The 21599-nt window shown below is 44.1% G+C and overlaps 1 protein-coding gene across 6 annotated transcripts in view; it reads left to right on the forward strand.

Annotated features, from left to right (window-relative positions):
* SHISA6 (shisa family member 6) overlaps window positions 1–21599 on the forward strand; it is a 265194-nt gene that overhangs the window by 17312 nt on the left and 226283 nt on the right. For all 6 annotated transcript variants that reach the window (XM_053376210.1, XM_053376211.1, XM_053376213.1 and 3 more), the window contains exon 3: window positions 2168–2328. In XM_053376210.1, the coding sequence (XP_053232185.1) occupies window positions 2168–2328 (161 nt within the window). The remainder of the gene's footprint in view (window positions 1–2167; window positions 2329–21599) is intronic.

The raw sequence follows: 21599 nt of genomic DNA on the forward strand, positions 1-21599 counted from the left end.
TAATAATTTTTTTTTAAAAAAATCAACAATTAAATAGATATGTATAATGCATTTTCTTTTAACCCAGTGTTCTTTCCCTTTTCACCGCCTAATTTCTTGTTCCTGTCTTGCCCCTACACTCACTTCCTCCTTTTGCCATTCTGTATCTTTTTCAGAAAGATTTTCATGTCAGCTGGAGCAAAGAGTTTGGACACTGTTTTATCTGTGTAAAAAAGAAACAATGGGATCGGAAACCCAATAGGAACTATCCCATTTGCAAATCAAAATGAGATCTAAAGAATCACTCTGTTTGAAAGCTTGCTGCACAGAAATTTAAATTCATGTGTTCTACTTTATTTGCTTTCTTAGCAAGCTTCTGCAATGGAAGAAGTGATGTATTGCAATATAGCTCTTGTGCAACTCCTAGGCATTTCAGAGGCATTCATACTGTAGGTCTAGTGGATTGTGCCCAAGGTATTATTCATTTAATGCAGGATTTTAAGATGCTTTTCAGAATAAAAACCCTCACAAGGTAGCCTACAATTTATAAAACAATTCATGAAAAATAAATAGAACAAAATCCAACAATGATTTAAAACACCATAAATTGACAGCAGATAAAAGCTAATTACAGCCAAGATTAAAGGTGTAAGAAATACACTCCATAGCATCATTCTAAAACAATCAAGAATATGCAAGATGGTTTTAAAGCTTGCTTAATAACCTGAATAGCAGCATCAGTGGTGCATAAACAGGTAAAGAATGCTATAAACCTGGGACCTTTACCTCACCTGGAGAGAATGAATAAGCTTAAAGATGTGGTGTTGCATATTTCACTTCTATTTATAGTTATAGATACTAACTATACTATTTATAGTTATAGATTCAGCCCCCTTATGGAATGGGAACCTTGGGAAACACTTTGAAAACCATTAATGCTACCAGGAAGGAACCATGGTTCATATCCCACAGGGATATTTCTTCAAAAGGCACACCTAGGAGAGAGAGAAGGAGATGCAACTGAGATTTTCACATAACTAACATTGTGATCTGAAGCCACCTTATTTGAATTCCAGCTTGGTATGGACAACACCAGCCTTTTGAAACCCAGTTGCCTCCAGAGTTGTTTTTTCTTCTCTGGGTTGCAACTCCTACCATTCCTGACCATTGCCCATGCTGGCTAGGACTGATGGGAGTTGGAGTTCAACAAATCTGGAGAGCACCAGGTTGGAGAAGGCTGATTGATATAGAGTAGCAGCAGCTGTCAAACACATGCCTTGTGCAACTGTACCTGGAAACACCAGGGGTTGAAACAGAGAACTTTTCCATGCAGAGCTTGTGCTCTGCAACAAAGGTATGCCACCTCCTTTTCCTTTTGTAAAGAATATACTGTGTGTGGCAAATTACAGATGATTGGGCCAGGTTCAAATGTGTCAGCAGAGGCTTTAAAAACATATATTGTAACATAAAGCACTGTGTGTGTGTGTGTGTGCATTAGCAGCCATTGTGGTTGAGCAGAGCTATGGAGCTGCTTTCTTGACACCAGCACCTTACCTGGAGGAAGATGAGGTGGGGCAAGGTTGGGGCTGTGTGGAGGCAGCAGCATGAACACCTGATTATCTCTGAAAGTGCACTAACACAGCCCTGATCTTGCCGCAGCAGCATCTGTAGTGGCTAGTGCTGGGAGTGGGTTTCCTTGGCTGTGTCCCATCAAATCAGCTGCTACTGTGTGTGTGTGTGTGTGTGTGTGTGCATGTTTTTTCAAGCAAGAATACATACAATGCAGGAGTACAAATGGCATAAAGTTCAAACAGCTGACATACATTATATGTGTTAGAGAGTTGTACTGTGGCTTTTACTCACGATATTCTGGCTCCTGTCTATGCATTCCAATCTTGACCCATAGACAGTGCTTCAAGTGAATGGGCAACCACCAACACAGAGAGTCCTGCTCGGAACTTTGACGCCATCCTGCTTCTGCTCTCTCTTTCTCTATTTGTTTCTCCTCTCGTATCTCCATTACATCTAGTGCTTATACAAAAGAATACATTCACACACATGAGAAAGAAAATGTAACGCCCACAGTATATTCTTTTAAATAAATAAATAAATTGCATCGTATCACATAGAGACAAGTTCTCATCTTGAGTTGTGAACACTTTGCACTGTCTTCCATCCTTCCTTGCAGGGCTCTGGCCGATATCCTCCGGCAGCAGGGACCAATCCCCATAGCACACTGTGAAAGAGAGACTATCTCGGCTATAGATACCTCCCCCAAAGACAACACACCAATCAGAACATCCTCCAAAAATCACTATACGCCGGTGCGCACCTCCAAGAGCAACCCAGGTAAGTGTTGCGCTTCTTCAGTACTTATAAAATCACATGCTGGTGATTTTATTGGGGGGAAATGAGTCAAGATGGAGGCTTAGTGCCTGGTGATTCTATGGAGCAGCAGCAATGGCTTGCATTTGAAAGTGCATTTGTGACTATACTTTAAGAGATGCAAATACATTTGTTAATGGACTTATTGAGACATGTTTAAATGCTTGGTGAAGGTATAAGGTGAAAACAATGGCATTTTGCAGCAATGGACTACAATAATGAGCTGTTACAATAGAAAAGAATAATAACAATAGACAAACAAATGAAATCTGACAAAAATATGTGGGTGGGAGCACTACAAAGGGCAAGTGAATTGTGACATAAGCTTTCAGTCTTAAAACATGACCCAAATCCTCATCTGAGCACTGGAATCTTCTGCTAACTCCACTACCCACCTCCTGGGAAATAAGACATACTTTGTATTATCCATTATATGAACTGTTACAGTCATAATGGGATACTATGTAGAGCGAGATGCCCCAATTCAGTCACAAGTGATTGAATATGACACAGGAGTCATTGGGTAAAGCCTTCCTGCCTCTGGTTATTTGAGAGGTCAAAGCAGGTGACCTTAAAAGGGTAATAGCTCCACAAGGTGCTGAGGCAGCTCGTCTCTTTTGCCACTGCAAACTGCAGATTCCCAGCACAACACACAGGTAGTGTGACTGGGCCTGTCCTGGGCATCTTTTCTTCTCTTTACCTTATTGATTGCATCCCAAGGGATCTTCCTTCTGTTGAGGCAAAAGGTAAAAGAGGGGTTTTAGCAGAGAAGTGGAAGAGGGGAGGGAATACCGAAGCCATCTGTATCTGCAACACCTCCCAAGCTCCTTTATGGGATTCCAGATCTTTGTAGTTCCATGGGGGGGGTGTGTTAGAACAGAAAAGACTCAGATGAATGGGGAGTATTTCAGTGAGGAAATGGTGGGCGAGGGTTAAGCACTTCTCTCCCACAGTTCTCCTTCTGAATCTGCTTTTCACTTAACAGAAGCAGCCACCAACTTAAATATATGTATTTGCATGTAATGTGAGGATCATCATAACTAAAAGGCAGGACTGCCAGATATTTAATAGAAGATGCTATAAGTGCATTTTGATAGAAGAAAAATGGGGCGAGAACTGCAAGTTTAAGTTAGGTGGCATACGTTGCTTTGTAAAAAAAGGCTGATCTCTGGCAGAAAAGTATCATAGAATGATGAATCGTAGAACTGTGGAGGATCCAACCCCTGCACAATGCAGCAATCGCAACACACAGTCCTGCAACCTATTTGAAACTACCCCAGACCCTGCCTAACTTTGCAAATGTGCTAGCAGTTTTATTGTTGCACCACTAGGGAGAGCTTTTGATGGGACAAGCTCTTCCAGTAGGGGAAGAATGAGACTGATATGGGTGCAAGGATGGATGGGAAACCTGCAGGAAAGTATGGCATGAAAAGAAACAGATAGTGATTTCTACCATAACTTGAATAGATGCATCAACAGTGTTCTGTAGCCCCAATACAGGCATTCCCTCCAAAACTTGGATGGCAGGTAGTGTGTGTTGTGGGGGGAGTAAATGTGGATTGCCCAGAGGCACTGAACATGGTCCCACTCTCCTCTTCATATGATTGCAACCACATAAGGGGAGAATCACTAAGACAGACAGAGCTTGGTTCAACTCTAGTGCAGGATAATCGTTAATTGATATCCAACGGTCTATGTATTTCTGAGGAATGAACTGACAGAGGTGAAGATGAAACTGAATAGGATACTAACAACTAGTAGAGGACAGTTTTGAAAAAAAGATTCTCAGCTAGAATAATGAGTTGAGACTCAAGGGTACTGAGTAAGAAGATCTTGAAACCATGCAGGCTCTGGTTACTGAACTGGGCATCTAACTGAAACTCAAAGTTTCTTAAAGGTGGGATGAGCCTAACCTGGCCCTGAGTTGTGGGTAGTCAGGTGCCCATTCTCTCCCTCAGTGGACAGATATTTTCAGGTGTTGAGGGAAGCCTTCCTCCACCTCTCTTTCCCTGAGCCCTACAGCTCTGGGTAGGGAAGAAAATTTCACCCCAAAGAGAAACTGTAACTCAAACTCCAGGTCCCACAGTGCAAAGTATTTGGAACCTCCCATAATAATAACAGTGCCTCCAAGTGGAGTAGGGCTTTCAGTGTGGCTACCCCTGTTCTGTGGAATAGCATTCTTTCTGAGTACAGAAAGTACTACCAGCACTTTCTGGAAAGAATTGAAGACATTTTTTGTTCCAACAAGCTTTCCCAACTGGATAAATGAGTCTTTGCCATGCGTGTCTATTTTGTTTTGTTTTAAATGTATCTGCTGTTTTTGTGTGTTTAACTGTTCTTTGCTGCTTTTGTTTATACATTGCCCGAGAAGGCAATTAACAACAGCAACAACAACAACAACAACAACAACAACAACCATATATTTCTGTATAAAGATAGTTACACAGTCCTGCCAATTCTGACCAACCAATTTAAAAGATGTGCCCCTTTCTAACAAACTCCCACTTGTTCACAGTGCAGAACAGGCAAGGAAAACAAAATACCCCCTCCCAAAAAAAACTTAAGCATTTTTTATATTAAGAAAATCATACTCAGGCCTTATGTAACCAGCTGATCTTAGGGCTCATCAAGACTTCATTTTGTGCCATGTTTTCTATGCACAGCTCTGGGATTTCAAGGTTCATGTCCAAGCACTGCGACAAAGAAAAGAAAACACCACTCAGACATGGACCTGGAAATCCTGGATGAGCCCTTACACTGTGTCCTGATGGGGAGTGCATTGTGAACAGGCAAAGAGGCTCAGCCAAGGACAGTGTGAGTTTAAGTAACCTGCCAAGCCCCACTCCATGCCTGTGTACTAACTGTTGAGATTTCCATTCCACCTTAAGGAGCAGACATGTGGAACTGTTGCGTGTCACATGTCTGTTTACATTCCAGCACATCTTGCTGGGAACTTCCGTTGTGTATAGTTTTTGCTTTTTCCCGTTCTCTCTGAGAAGATGAGAGAGACGACATGTTTCTTTGTCCTGATTTATGATTAATAAATCTGCAGTTGTAGTAGCTTCCACAAGCCTCACGCCTAAACTGTGTGCACAGTTCTCTCTGCTGATAGTGTGCCCTGGCTCTGAAGCCTGGGTCACTTATTTACGTCAGAGCAGAGGCCGATGGTCTTTGCAGTGCGACGGCTGGAAGGAGATAGCCCGGCTGGGGCTAGCCAGCTGGCCTCCTGACCCTCTGCATGTCAACACTAACATGCCCTCTTCACACTACACCTGATAGGCTTCACCTCCATCTGGGGCCCCTGCAAAGCTGCTCCTACCTGAACCCTCTGTGGCAAGCAAGGGAGCAGACATCTGGTTCTAAGGCAGAATGTAATCTATAACCGCAGAACCTAGAGAAATAATTGGGCAAAAGCCAACGTTTCCTGCATTTTTTCCTCCCTAGCTAGTATGCTGGGCAGGTAAAGGAATTGTTTAGCAACTATAAGTTAAGAAACCACTTCAGCACTACCAGCTCATTACCAGATAACTGCAGCATTAAGTGGTGCCCCACATGTGTGAATTAGTTGTTCCAGCTCACCTATCACAGACAGAGATTCTGCATCCTCTCAAACCACAAGGCTCTTGGATGAAGTTGATGTATGCATTCAGCTGTGGCTGATTTGTACAGAGGAATCAAGTTATGCACAAGCATGTGTGAATGTCTTGAGCTCCCAATCTCCTGCCTATAAAAATGCAGTGGTGGTACTGCAGGGGCAGGCTGTTGGGAGGAAAGAGGAAATTAGTTCAGTCGAATAATAATAATAATAATAAATGAAGAGGAAATTTGTCACTGCAGATTATCTGGGACATACACTTAGCAAATGAGGAAGCTGCCTCACACTGTTGGCCCATCTAGCCCAATATTGTCGACACGGACTGGCAGCAGCTTCCCAGGCTTCCGTGCAGGGGATTTCTTTACCTGGAGATGCTTGGAATTGAACCAGGGACCTTTTGCATGCAAAGCACATGTTCTGCTATTGAACTATGGCCCTTACCAAATTCTGATGGAATTTAAATGCTAAGAGCCAGTTTGGTTGCAGGAAGAAAAGAAATGTGGGTTTAGTGGAGTCCTGGGCTTCGACTCCGTACTGACAAAACTCTCACTTCATCAGGAGCCATCAGCAAAGAAAAAGAGGCTGCAGTTTAAGATAGTTTCCTCATTCATCTGCAGAGTTTACAATGTGTTAGGGAGATATGGTTGCTGAAACTATTGTTTCAGTGACAGCAGTTTTGAAACAAAAAGATGTGTTCAAAAAAGGGCTTTTGCAAATATCCCTATTTCTTGCCTCACAAAGCAAAAGTGACATATTTGCTAATATGGATAAGTATTCTAAATAAAGCAATAGGCTTCTGAGTTGTTACTCTGGATCTAAAGAGAAAGAGCGAAAGAAAGATCCCTCAATTAATGGAAAAGGTGAATAATAGACCATAGTTTTGTATTTTGGAAGAGAAAACGGGAACAATGTGATCCAACAGCGACCACCAGGGAATTGCGAAAATCATATTTCTTCTGGAGGTGCTCTGAATATGCAGCGCCATGATTTGGGGAGCTGGAAATATCTACAGGGGAAACATAATGTAATCTCTGCTATAGACTGCAAAGGCAGCAGCATGCCTGACATACGGATGTCAGCAATGGGTCTCCTTTGAGGAAGTGGTTCCTCCTCTCTGCATGGCCATCCAGGGAATTCACTGTCTGCTGTTGTGAGTTAGATGTAAAACACAGTATGCCTAAGATTACAAGAAATCTCCCTAATTGCTCTATCTATCAGTATTCCTTTGGCGCCATCACAGAGATGCTAATTGTTCAATCTCTGCATTAAAGCTCTGTCTCCTATGTTTTCGAGCTTAAGGTGCTGTTTCCTGCTATCCCTTCCCTGTGTGGTGGGCAGTTCAAGGCAAACTCAGAAAAAAAGGAGAGAGGTATAATATTATGAATGACTTGTTATTTGTACAGTTCAAAGCACACACTATTTCAGTCATCCTTATTGGGTGCTCTGGCGAGCCAGAATGTCAGTGGGCCCTCTGGTGTCCCCAGAACCTTGTCCTTAACCTTGTTGTCCTCTGGAGCTAGTTCTGGATTAGCAGGGTGGAAGACCGATGCTGAAGCACAGTAGCTTGCTTACATCTACTTAGTGAGTCCAAGCCTGAGGTGCGGTTGGCTATAGGTTTGTGGTGGAGCACATGCATTCCATACTCAAGGTTTAGTGTCTGGAAATGAGCAGGTAACTGGTGATTTGAAAGATTTCAGCCTGGGAACACCTGGATAGCTGGTGCAAGTCAGAGTAAGGAATAGTGGGTCGGGTGGACAAATGGTGTGACCTGATAAAAGGTAGCTTCCTATGTCTCATCAAGATTTGAACTAAAGATATCCTGGCACACATCTATGTGTCTTCTTAACTACCTAGACTAGTTGTAGGAGAGGGATATGGAGATTTAGGACATCTTTGCAATCATCTGTATATTTGCAAAATATAAAGACTAAGCATTTACTGTGGAGCTGCAGAGTCAGCACCAAATGCAGAGCAACATCAGTTCAGCCCCTCCAAAATCTGAACCAGCTGTTAGCACAGTGAAATCCAAGCTGCCTCTTTTAGCTTTCTCTCTTTCCCTCTGGTCAGGCAAAATGGCAAGCATGAATGACTCAAGATATGTTCCAGATGTTTAGAAACAATTGGGGTTGTTGTTTTCTGCTGTGGTCAGATTGTTACCAAAAGTCAAACCATATATAACAGGACAGGATGCCTGATAGCAATATGGGCAGGGGAGATGACAGAGTTCAGTGAGATATCAGAGAGACCACTTGCCCACCATATTGTGCAGCAGTCAGGTGGACTCATAGAGTTAAGCAGCCATGGTCATTCCTCCTGGGAAAAGAATGTTCAGACTCCACAGAAGACAACTGCCAGGTTCTTTTCAAATGGACCTCATGCCAGATTAATACCCAAGATTATGAATTTGTTAACCAGGAGCTCTGTTCACAGAGTTTGCAATAAGCAGAGGATTGCTGCAGACTTTTGGAGAAGGGTTGCTCAGGCAGACAGTTCCTCCTCCCATCAAACAGGGAAATTATTGATCTGGGTTTTCAAATATTCATCAGAGGCAGAGCTGGCTCTGCCATTAGGCAGGCTGTGGCAGCTGCCTCAGGCAGCAGCCCCACAAACACCCTGCCACTGGCGCAGAAGTGGAGCCGGCCCAAATGGCGTGGGAATCTTGTTGAGCTCACAAATACTCATACATCCTGCAGAGAGACCACTGGGTGGTAAGTACTAAGATTTTAAAAGGCTAGCGCTGCTCTTCCACTTACAATTGCAGTGCAGATCAGCAGCTGCCCTTTGATTGTACAGGAATACCTGCTACCTCTTTTGTGGGGCTGGTTAGGAATATTTCCTCCTTTGGCCAGGGAGTTCGTGGTGAGCATTTTGCACTGCACTCAGGAGATTAGGTAGTAATATATTCAAGCTTTAGCAGTTAGTCCTCGCTGGCGGGGTCAGTGCAGGTAAAGAGGGTGGTATAATTATAAGGAAACTGGTAAGCACCCCAAGGCATCAGATGAGTGGCAATGTGGGTTTCCATAGACCAGATTCTCAAGTCCAATGTGCTTAGGGGAAATGGGATCGCCTTGGGAATGGCTCAACTCACTCACTCAAGGCTAAGAGGTTGTGAACTGTGACAATGACAGGACTCCCTCAGTGTAGCAGATGTAGCTGGGAAGGATAGGTGCTATGGCTGATGGAAAAATTCCATACCAAATAGCCAACCCCAATGGGGATTGAAATTTAGGTCTAAATAGGGTTCTTGCCTCTATGCAGCTACATCTGTGGTCCTTATGTATCACCCAAATGCTCCTTCAGACTACAGAAACTTTTAAGGCAGTGTAGCACCACCTGGGTGAAACAGAAAGCTTTGCTTCTCCTTCATGGCTGGATTAAGCTGACCTTATTATCCCACAACATTCCCTAAAACATCCTTTAAAAAGTCCTCAGCAGCAACAACAAACAACAACAACAGACCTTTGGCAGGAAACTCTAGATTTCCTAGGAGAAGTTCAATACCAATAATGGTATTAGACATTTAAAGATTTGTAAACATGGAGAACCTGGTTTGCTTCACCATTCCCAAGAAACAATTTCCCCTTCCAGTTTATGTGCTACCGTGGCAAAAGTGGTTCAATGAGCAGGTGCCTTCTGCACCTTTATGTCTGAAGAACAACCTATTGATGCAAATTCGGCTTTGAATGCAGCAAGCTACACAGGTTAGTCCACTGATTAGCTAGATATAGCTGGGAAGGCTTTTAATAAGACATTTAAATCAGGATGCTTCCAATGTAAACACACACAAAGTGCTGTTTTCAGCAACTCCTTCTACCTGAGGGCATATTTTGATCTCAGTCTGCATGCAAAATGAGAGTGGAACATGCCCTCAATCTTTCTCTTTTCCTTACCTTAAAAAAAAAGTTTTAACAAATGTGTCCAGCCAATTTCAGAGTTCAGCAGCATGGGAAACATTTCACCTTTTAATCCTCCTTACACAGATGTGAAAAGATTTTGAAGTCAAGGCCAGCTGCCTCTGGGTTGGCGGATGAAAGAAGAGAACTATTTTGGTTAGAGTTTTTCTGACCCATGCAGAGAACATCTCAAAGTCGCAAGTAGTTGGTGTCTAAATAGTCCAAGACCAAGTTTGGAATCTCCCAAACTGTTTCATCATCATCACCATCACCATCATAAATGGAAGGCAAAAGTCTTGATGATGAAATATAAATAAATCAGTAGATCTACATTAATCTAATCCATCTGTCTACACAATCCTGTAGGCTCTTTTTTAAAGGTGGCACAAGTTTGTTTCATGAGTTTGTGAGAGTTCACTATTCTTGCACACTCTTCAATGCACACTCTTTTGTGGGAGCCTGAGTGGATGATGAACCTCCCCCACACTCCTCCTCCTCCTCTTCTTCTTCTTCTTCTTCTTCTTCTTCTTCTTCTTCTTCTTCTTAATTTGCTGTACATTTTCTATTTTTGTATTTCCAGAAACAGATTTTTTTTGTGCAGACTTCCCAACCTTACCTTCCGTGGCATTCATAACAAACCTGGCTTTTGCTTCATATTGGTTTGTTATTTCACTCTAGTTTTTCTCCTTCTGGTCCTTCGCTGTGTTTAACTGTTGTTTGTAGAATTACCCCTACTTGTAGGTTGATTTTTGGTATCAGATTTTTAAAAATTTTTTCCCCAAAGCTGTCCCATTCACCCTTTTGCTTTTTTGTTTTTCCCATCTTGACTTCCTATTTTGGCTTTAAGATTTGCGAGTTCTGCAAATTCTGTTAGTTTGTGCAGCCATTGTTCTTTACCCCTCCCCCAACACTTCTACTCATACCTTCTTTCTATGTGTCTTCATGTATGTGAATCTCACTTGAATAGTTTGGTGGCATCCTCCTTAGGCATGGGAGAATCCACTGCTGTCTGTGTATGCAGAATTTTCTTATGATTCGGTAGCAGCTGAAAAGAGCAGATGTTAAGTTGGTGCAAGCCCTGCCAGCTGACTCTTGTGTGAGTTTGAGCTGTGGTCTAGGCAACCCCTTGGGCAACCTTGAGAAGTAATTTTTTAAAAGATACAATAAGTAGAAAACAGAGATGTGGCTAGTGCTCCACATATCCTGCAAAGTAACACAAAGAGAAGACTGCAGACTGTACAAACTCATTGTGGAGCAAGTCATCTGGCACGGATAACAGCAACACATGTCTAGTTGGTTGGTTTTCTAAAGGAAAAATGCCTAAGAAATAATAGAGAAGAGGGACTGAGCACCTAGTGGGTGGGTGTGGAAACATTTAATCCTGATTCAGAGAAAACAGAAACGTACTCTGTTCACTATTTATTTAAGGCATGTGCTATACCACTTAATTATTTCCATTCCTAAATTGTACGTATAAAAGCAATCCACAGAAAATGAAACAAAACAACAACAAAAATTCGTCATAAAACCAAACCCTACCCCAAAATGCCTGCTGCGACAAGAAAGCCTTAATCATTCTCTTGAGGTTCAGCAAGGGGGGTGCCTGTCTAATCTCAGCTAGCAGGGAGTTCCACAGGCTTGGGCCCACGGTGCCTCACCAAATGCACTGCTCCTAGTAGTTAACATTTAACAGAAAGCACAGGAGAGCAGGCCAGGAACAGCTCCTCAGAGCTTCTCCTTGGTGGCAAATGGTGTGTTCCGCAGTGCGCATGGAAATGAATATTTTTGTGTTGAAGTGACAGGCTTCGTATCCAATAATAAGTGTTTAATTGAGGCAAATTGGAAGTGGTGCCTGTGCAAAAATGCAGGTACATTATTAATACATAAGTGCTTGCATACTCAGATAATCTGCTAATTCAGGCAAAGCTAGCTGCATAGGAGTCTCCCTCGCTTTCAGTTTCATGCCAAAGAGCAGAGCTGGAAGTGTGATACACGAGGCAGCATGGATGTGTTTGTCCCTCCTCAGTTCAGCCTATGAAGCCCTCAGAGCTCGACATCCCCTGCATCTTATGTGCAGACAGCTGGGGTAAATTTTGTGCTGCTCTGCTGGAAGCAGGTGTTCAAAATGAGCAGAACTTGAGATGCCTCCCCATCAAAATAAAATAAAATAAATGTAGGAGGATGTATGGTGAGTATCTGCTCCCTGATGCTTTGCCATTCTGGGCCGCCTCAGTGTAAGAGGCATGCTGCAGCTGCTCCCATTTTGAAAAACTACTTGACATGACCCCAAGCCTGACCACACATCCTTTCCGCAGTCTCTCTTTTGGAGCCTGTGGGCTGAGGGGTATGCGGCCAGCCTAAGTCCACCTAGGAAGGCATTTAGCATTCCATCTGCAGAGTGTGGTCCCAAAGCTGTGAAGCCTGGCATCACGACTCTTATCGTCCACAATGATATCAGGAAATTGTGAGTTACTATGGTAACAATATCTTCTTTTTTTATATAAAAAAGAGAGACTAATAAAAGTAGCAAGAGGGTGAGCAAGAGGATTAAGAATATAGATTTCCTTTGAAACAAAACATCACAGCAAAACTCAGCTGGCTCTGTGCAACACAGCGGACTGGAGAGCGCACAGGAGGCAAATGGGCTGCTCTGGCAAAGGGAGGGAAGGAAGGAGGAGGGAGGTGCGTCGTAGGGGAAGAAAAAGAACGCTTAATGTAAAAGGGAGCCTTTGAGACAAAAAAGGGGGGCTTGTTTTCAGCTCAGTGATAATATTATGTGGTGGACAGAGAGATGTAGAGAGAGGGGGGTGTATAGCGCTCCCACTGGTGTGGACCTGTTTGCTTGCTCACTGCACAGAGTGATCCTTTCCACGCAGACATGCAGAAGAAGAGAGCATGTGCATGCGCATCGTAGTCTCAAGGTGTCAGGACCAGATGTTAACCTCAGTGTTGCCACCCCAGGAGTGACTATGAATGAACCCACACTCTCCAGCGAGAAGACGGAAGAGCACAGGAAACGAATGAAGGGGAAATCGAAAGGTTTGGCCCAAAAGTTGTGAGCCCAGTCTTTTGTGCCGACCCAAGGCACTTTGCTATCAAATGATAGCCAGCTGCCTCCCTCTGTGCTAGGGCCATAGTGATTTATTTCGCTATTCAGACATCAATTCCTGCCTCAATCATCCCCCTAAATTTTTCCGCCTGAAGCATTCTGTTTCATCTTGCTGCGTGACAGAGGCGGCCCTGCAAGCCTCCTATACAGCCAGGGCTGTGACTCCACCACTGCATTGAATGAGTATGGAACTTGATCCTAGGCCCCTCATTTTACATTTGGGAATCTTAGCTTTCTTTGAAAACAACAACACAGAAGCAATTTTCTAGCTCTGTTGACTATGCTGATAGACAAGAGTGTGGAGGCAATGTCTGGTAGAATCTCAAAATTGACAATGCAGGGCTGGGGTGGCTATTGGCAGGGCAGGAGAGCAAGGCTGGCCCTTTAATTTCCACATGATTGTCAGAGACAGAATGAAGTCTGTGGGGGGAAAGCTTATTTGCATATGTATATATTTTGCAGAATTCTGCTTTCTTGTGATTTGTTTGTTTAAGCGGATAGTATGCACAGACTTTTCTCTAGTCTGAAAAGTCAGCTTGTGTATTTCTTTCTTTTGTTTATTCGCTATAAAGAAGCACAGTGTGTTTGAAGAAACCACCGGGAGAGTATATCTTTGCAGGAAAGACTTGTGAAGGAGATTAGTTCCAATGGGGGTTGTGGATGCCACCCCACTAAACAAAAAGCAAATGCCACTGGAAAGTTGAGAGCTCAGAAGCTCTTGATGCATAAAGTGTCCACTATTCCTTCTTTCTTGGTTCCTGTCTCCTTTAACGACAGAAACCCTGAAGCCTCCCCGCACCATTTTGCGGTAGCTTTCTCACAAGTGAGGCAGCCAGAAGGCAAGAGTTATGGCTCTGTAGGACAGGCTGAACTCTGAGCTGCAACTAAACTGCATGCCTTTTGGTCTGTGGGTTTTGCAGAGGAGGCTGGGTGTCTCTGCCAGGTCTTGTAGGAATAGTTCTAATCTGTATTCATAGTAACACACTGTTTATGCACCACCTGCTCTAGAGCCCTTATGGCTTTTCTAGCTTCAGCTTGAGTACGTAGGCTGTGAAATGCACTATGCGTGTGTATGTGCCAGCCCCTCCTTCACCAGAATAGGAAGGCATTGGTGGTGATGGCAATCAGAAGCTGGCTATGCAGGAGAAACAGGGGCAGGAGCAGTCTGAAGGACAAAGGAAATGGCATCTCTTTCTCTCTCTCCACCCTGTCCTCACATACAGAATAAAAGTTGACAGTGACCTGTAGCCTACTGCTCTTGTCCAGACATCCCACTGTATGTAGGCTGTGCAATTAGATCTTCCCGAGGTTCTTCCTGATTGCAGGGCTTTGAGGGAAATGATAATGAAATTAGTCTTGACTGCTTTCAGAAACCTAGATGGTTGCTTGTTAGTTCTGCCGACCCGGCAGCCCGAATTTGGTCACTGGCACCACCAGTTGAATGCCTAACAACAGGGAGTGCAATTGAATGAGCTTAATATAGCTTAATTTGCAGGATTAGTAGGATAGGTGGTGTTTCATTCATTCATTATAAGTGTTGGGGTTTTTTTCCCATTCTGCCTTTCAATCGTGTTCCCTAGCAATTTGTATAAAAATGACAATAAAACAATCAAGATATGAATGCAAACAGCATGCACGCTGTGGATCTTACTCAAGATTTAAGCAGGGTACATTGAAAGGTGGGTGGGACCCTTTATTAATTCCCTGTAATGGGTGCAGTTGAGAAAGAACTCAGCGTGGTCTGAAGTCCCTTCCTCTGTGTACCACATCTGGTCGCTGGTGACATCACAATACATGACTCATTTACCAAGACCTGAGAACCTGGGCTAGAAATGCCTCTGCGCCAGCCATCTTGATCATTGGGAGATATCTATGCTTCCTTCTTAGGACCATGGATTCATTATAGGATGCACAGATCTTTTCTTTTCTTTAAAAAATGCTGTTTCCCCACAGTGCACTATTCATCTGCTGAAAGTCTCAACCTTGATGTTGCGGAAGTGTCTGGGTAGGCCTTTAGAAGAAACACAACATTGGGGTGGAGCAAATCCAAGTGACTTGTCCATAGGACTTTGACCAGGTTTCTTGGGCTCTAAATTATTGCCCAAGCAACCTGCGCAGCCTTAACAAGATGCACTCAGGATGCAAGTTCACAAACACGCACTCCCCCACATACCATTGTATGCATGCTTATGGATGTACTGAGTGTTCATAAGGACAGTTCATATTTTACACAGTGAGCGTATTTATAATGCACACGCCAGCGCTTGCAGCAGTAAATGCAGCAAAGTGTTAAGTGGAGATTCCTAAATGAGCAGGAGACACATGTCAGGAAACTCCAGCCAATCCGGAATCCCCAGCATGTTTCCACTGCTGCCTGTCCCTGAATATTTTCAAATATACATCGGCGCTTCACGATTTTATGCTGTTTACGGCTCCAAACACCTGGGTACATGTGACAAGCATTGGCTCTGTGCCACTATGGGGATTGCTAGTATAGAATTAGGGCTGGCAAACCGATTTTGTTTTAAGCAGGGGTAAATTATACATGATTGCACTCTTGTATATGTGCTGCTCGAGTCACCTTTCGTTGGGCACATTTCTAATTTCTCCTTCTCTTCATCTAACCCACTTTTTCTACCCTCCCCCTTCATAACAACTATGCTATTTCTTCTGTTTCCTCTCTACTCCCACATCATGACCTAATTCCCTTTCCTCATAACAATTGTTTGCTTAGGGCTGCTTTCCTGCTGTAAGAGGCCATCTCTGATTTGTCGGATACCAGATGCCCAGTGCTGGGAGATCTGCCTGTCCAGTGGAGGACTTAAAGAGGGGTTCTAGGCTGTGTTTTGTGTGTGGCTTCTGGTTTTGAGCAAATCCAAGGCACAGGGGAAAAAACCACCCCAACCATGTCCCTTTTCGTATGCACTGAGCTACCTCTCCCGTGACATTGCCAGGGTTTGACCCTGAGTATATTCATTTGGCACGGTCTCTGCCCAACATCCTCTCCGTCATTTTAGAGCAAGTACGTAATTTGGGCTGGTGCTTCAATTGGAATCTGATAGGAGGTGGAGTGGGAGCCAGGCATCTCTTACATGTCATTTCTCTAACGGTGACATGCTGGCTTTATCCAGCTTGTGATAACCCCCGGGCTAGGCACCAGGAACAGAATAGTCTCTCTATTCATTGATGTTTTCAGTTTGCTGCATTTTCCAGTTCAGATACTGTAGGCTGAGATCTCTGATGCAGCTGATTATGCAGCATGTGTGTAAATGGAATGCATTGGCGGGGGGCAAAATTCCTAAGCCTTTGGCCCCCATGCTGAATTCTTTGGCACCCCCCCAATACTGAGAGCTGCAACCATACTTTTGCTCCCCCCCAGCCTCTTCTGCTTCTCCACCTCTCCCCTAAAGCTCACCCATCACTTCTCCCACCCAGCACACATAAAGTTCCCATCACTCCCTCCCCATTGCACCTCACACAGATTGTTCTGCAACCATGCCCTCGCCTCTCTCTCCTCAGGCCCTTCTCCTGTTGTGCATATGACTGGGAGGGAGGAGGGCAAAGTTAAGGGCAAGTTTTGTTCTTGGACTGTCTCGTCCTTGAAATGTCAGGGAACGAAAAGATTGAGAGCTGCTGGTAGGTCTTGTGTCACAGTTTGGTCACTCGTGGAATAGATCCTGCCTGCAGGAAATGTGCAGTCCCGGAAAAGATGGCTTATCCTGAGCACCAGCATGCGCAGAAGATGGGAACTAGATTCAGGGAAATTATGGTTTTTCTGAGTAGGAGGAGGCTCTGGAAAAAGCCTTTGCTTTTAACTTCCCTGCCTGGCATATCTGCTGTTTAGAAATTACAGAGAATTTCTTGAGAAACGGTGAATTAATTATACTGTGGTTGCTCTGCTTGCTTGTTCACTCACTGTAGATTTTGCCTTTGCTTATCTGCTCCGGAGTTCTGATTTCATAAGAGTGGAAGTGACTGCGACTGAGTTTTGTAGATAAGGGATAGATGTTTGGTGGCTGAACACTGCACAGCAGGCAATCAGATGCCAGGGACATCAGGCAAGGCAAAGCCAGCACTGACCACCCCGCTCCCCCCCACCACCAAAAAAAGAAAGCCTAGCAAAGCTAATCCCTAATACAGAGTTCGAAAATGAGCTAAAATAAGTTTCTGCAACTATCCAAGTTAAAATATTTTCTGGACTAGAGCAAGTACATAGGATGCTGGCCAACTCACAGAGTGGGGGCATGGAGAGAGACTTCAGGTGAAGCCTCTGGCCCAGCATATGGGATGCAGGGCAGAGTCCCTCAGAACAGACTTCATGGGTTAGGAAGACTCAGATTCAGGATGAGCTTTAAGCAAAAATAAATAAATTGCATTCACAACAGAAGGGCTATTCTAGTGCATGCTGGTCCAAAGGACTCCAAAAAAGAAAAAGAGAGGACTTGCAGAGCATGGTACATAAGAAGCTTCTGCTCTTGCATTTATCCTTTCATTGAAGTGTGTGTTTGCATGTGTAGGTGCATTTCTAAACAGGGCAAAAGTGTTTGCCCATTCAGAGTGAGGGCATGAATCACTGACCACACTCTGAATTGGTTTTGTGACGCTGTTGCATAGATAAATCAGATTACCTGCATGGTGTGACACCATAATGCTGCTGCTAACGAAAAACATTACTGTATGGGATCATCCATGCAGAGTAAAGATTGAAAGTAGTGCCCTCACTCTGACCTGACTTTTCTGACATAATCCCAGGGCCCTTTTGATTGCTTACAGGGCATTTTAAGTGATCCCTGCTTGGGTGGGATCAAGTTGCCAGCAAGAAGGCAATTTTTTTTTAGAAGGAAAAGTGAGACTTCAACAGTTGCCAACAAACAATAAAAATATGGGGGGGGGACCATGAAAATGGTTGGCAGAGTCATGTTTTCTGGGAGCACTGAAGGGCCCCCATGACCTCCTTTCAAACTCCCTCTTCATATTTAACACGGCCATATGTAAAACTAAGATATGGACCAAGCAGTCTACCCTAACTAGATATGTGTGCGTGAAAAAGAGAAGCTGATCTCTTGTACTTAAGAGTGCTTCATGTCCCAGATAAAACAGCTGGGCAACATCTCCATCCTAACCAAATAGGGCTGCTTCATTGATCCAACCTATGGCAACGGAGCCCCAAACTGAGACAGAGCCAGTGAAATGTAAATGTAAAATCTGGGTCCCAGCAATTGGACACAGTTGGGTGAATCTGAGGCATGATTCATATGGCACAGTCTGCTTGTCATCTCCAGCACCTTGTTCTTATCCTTCTCTGGTAACATTTACATGGCTGAATCACATGGGGACATTAGCACACAGGTCCCAGATTGAGGGAAATTGGGGTGCGAGTGCTGGCCCACATACCTACAATATCCTAGCAACTACAAATGATTCAGCCATCCAAAAAAACAAAAAAAAAGCCAAACCCCACAGAACCACAATCAGAGGGAGCCTTCCAGGCCATCTACTGCAACCCACTGGGGTGGAATCTACACACACATTTTTTTAAAAATCTGAAAATGTTGTTTTAAAAAAACATTGAATTTTCCACAAGGCTCACCATTGCCACCTAGTGTCACATTGTATGTTGCACTTAAAATGTTTTATTTGCAGCTGTAGAGCTGAGTGCTGGGGCTCATGGCAACAGATCCCAACAGATGGCTGCCTGACCTCTGCTTGAATGGTTCTAATGTCAAACCATTAAGAGGTTTTCTCCTAATGTTCACCCAAAATCTATCCTCCTGGGATTTCAGTGGTAGCTGGTGCACCTTGGGATGGGTGGGGTACATAGCTGTCAATGTTTTTCCTTTTTTAAGGGAAATTCCCTTATTCCGAATAGGATTCCTCGCAAGAAAAGGGAAAAGTTGACAGCTATGGTGGGGTAGAAAGCAGGGAGAGCAGCAGCAAGCGGAGCCAGAGCCAATGGTGGGCAAAGCCACTTGATTCTAGGTTTGCCCTTATCCTCCTCCCTGCTGTGATGTAGCACTGAGACTGAGGAAGAGGGAGCTGGCAGCCAGTGCCACCCTCTGGACTGGTTTTGAGTAAGAAAGCAAATAGAGAGAGGCTGGCTGAGGGCAAAGTGAGGTTGTTGGGGGCAGTGCCCCATTCTCCCCTGCAGGCTAGATGCCACTCTGTAACTGAAGCCCATTAGACCTAGTCTTGCCTTGTGGGACAGCCCCAGGCGCCCCAGGCCTGAATAGTAGGGCAGGGAAGGGGGCAGGATTTCAATTCATTGCAGAATTTGGAACAAACCTCCCTAATCTGCATTTGATGAACCATGCTTAGATTGGAGCACAAGCATGTGGATTAAACAGCATGCCCACAAACCTTTCCAGAGAACACTGTCAGTCCAATTTCCTTTTGGATGTGGTGGGTCCAAGGCCTTCTTCCCTGGTTCTATCTTTCTTGAAACAGTACTTTATAGCTGATTTGCTACAAACAAACAAACAAACAAACAAACAAACAATCTATCAATCAAAAACCTTTGAGTGAAAAGCCCTTGGAAGTGGTGGTACATCATAACATGCCATTCCTTCCTGTGTAATTGTGGAGAGAATCATATGGCTGCCTCCACAGGTACATGTTACCCTTTATGCAGGAAGGGATAGCATGTCTGTAACACACTGCCATTTTTAAAAGAAAGAAAGAGACCACCTTGTAAATTCTCCTAAAATAATTAAAATACAGTAGTACCTCTGGTTAGGAACTTAATTCATTCAGGAGGTGCGTTCTTAACCTGAAACTGTTCTTAACCTGAAGCACCACTTTAACTAATGGGGCCTCCCGCTGCCACCGCACGATTTCTGTTCTCATCCTGAAGCAAAGTTCTTAGCCTGAGGTACTATTTCTGGGTTAGCAGAGTCTGTAACCTGAAGCGTATGTAACCTGAAGCGTATGTAACCCGAGGTACCACTGTATGTTGAAGGCATGCAGATTTGAAAGATTCACACAGACTTGCCAGTCCGCTCATGTGAAAAGGACATGAACTGGATCAAGGCTGTTTCCATCCATCCCTAGATTAGGGTGCCATATGAGTCATAATGAATCTGTGAGTTCACCACAGGAAGCAAATTTTCATTTCTCTCTATTCTGCCCTGAATGTTCCAGGCTTGCCCTGGCTCAGTCAACCCTCAGTGTTTTGGAGAAGACACAGAATTTCTCCTCTGGAATTACACATAATATTTGCATCATAGATAAGCCACCCTAAGAACCCTTCCTCAGCTCCAGATTCTTGCACAGCATCCTATGGGATTCCTTCCTCCTCACTGTGAACAGCAGCACAGTCCCATTTTCACAATGAATATCAGGACAACTGAAAAGTGGCACCCTAGCCTCCATAATGAATGGGCAGTTTAATTCTGAGCTGCATCATCATGTGGGGATAGAATGGAGTGGCCAAGTCAGAGGTAAAAGAAAAGATATGCCTCAGGCACATGGTTTTTTCAAGTAAAGGATGTCATCAGAGGCACTGAGGGAATTCTGTGCTGTTTCTCAAGCTGAACACTAGAGGGCACAATGCATACTATAATTACCCATCTCGCCTGGCTGGACTGCTAAATGAATTTTTTCCCCACTTTGACTTCCCGGTGCCTATGTGAACACAGATCGCTGGCTGATCCTTGTGCTGCTTAGCCTTTTTGCTTTACCCTGCTCCTAAGTGAAGCACACTGCAGTCCTTACCTGTTGCATATGCTATGTCTAGCCTGTTGCTTGCTTCAGTCCCCAGACTTGCAGTGCTCTGCTGTCCTATCATCTCTGCCCCTTTGCTGATGTTGATGTGTAATGTGCAGAAGTATATAATCCCTGGATACAGAAATTTATGAGGACTGCTAGAGGGGAAAGTTGATGGAGTTTCGATCAGCTCCACACGTCACTCTCGTAGCAGGCCCTGCCTTTCCAATGAGACAGTGTTTTGGTTTGTGTACTGTTTATGAAAGTCCAAATTGGGTAGGTTCACTATTACATATGAACTGAACTGAGTTTCTCCACCACCAATACTTGACAGCCACTTCTGTCTATAACACCGAGGAGCTCAAAGTGATTGATCAGCTTGAAGAGGAGGAATCAATCTCTTCCCCTTCCCAAATATGGCTGGAATACATTGCCGGAGAAGAGTCTTCTGCCCAGTGGAATGCCTTAGTAGAGCCAGATTAGGAATTAATGCCTTGCTAGATCCTTCTAAGAATCCCTTGGGTAAGCCCACAGTGATGGAGGCAGCTACCAGATACAGTTTTTAGCTAGCAAAGCTCAACTGTAATTAAGTCACCTTGATGAATTGGCTCCCCATCAGTGGAAAATTATGCTAGCTACTGGGAACTGAGAGGAGAGATTTGCGGTTTGGTTCTGAGCCATTGCCCTGATGACAGGTGGCGTTATCAGGCTCATATATGCTTTGTCTCTTTGGCTAAGAGGGAGCTAAAAATCTGGGGTACTGCAATCTCATCTCCCTATTGTGTACATTGCTCGCAGGAAGTGACTAAATAACTTTTATTAGTGTGCAGCCTTGCTTGGTGCATTTGAGTCCTTCAGCTTGCTTGCTGCTCTTTTCTTATTCTGCCCCTCTGAAAATTCAGTGTAACTCCAAGAACAGTGTTGGAAGGTGGGTGCC

Source organism: Podarcis raffonei, chromosome 2 (genome assembly GCF_027172205.1).
Source record: "Podarcis raffonei isolate rPodRaf1 chromosome 2, rPodRaf1.pri, whole genome shotgun sequence".
Taxonomy (NCBI): Eukaryota; Metazoa; Chordata; class Lepidosauria; order Squamata; family Lacertidae; genus Podarcis; species Podarcis raffonei.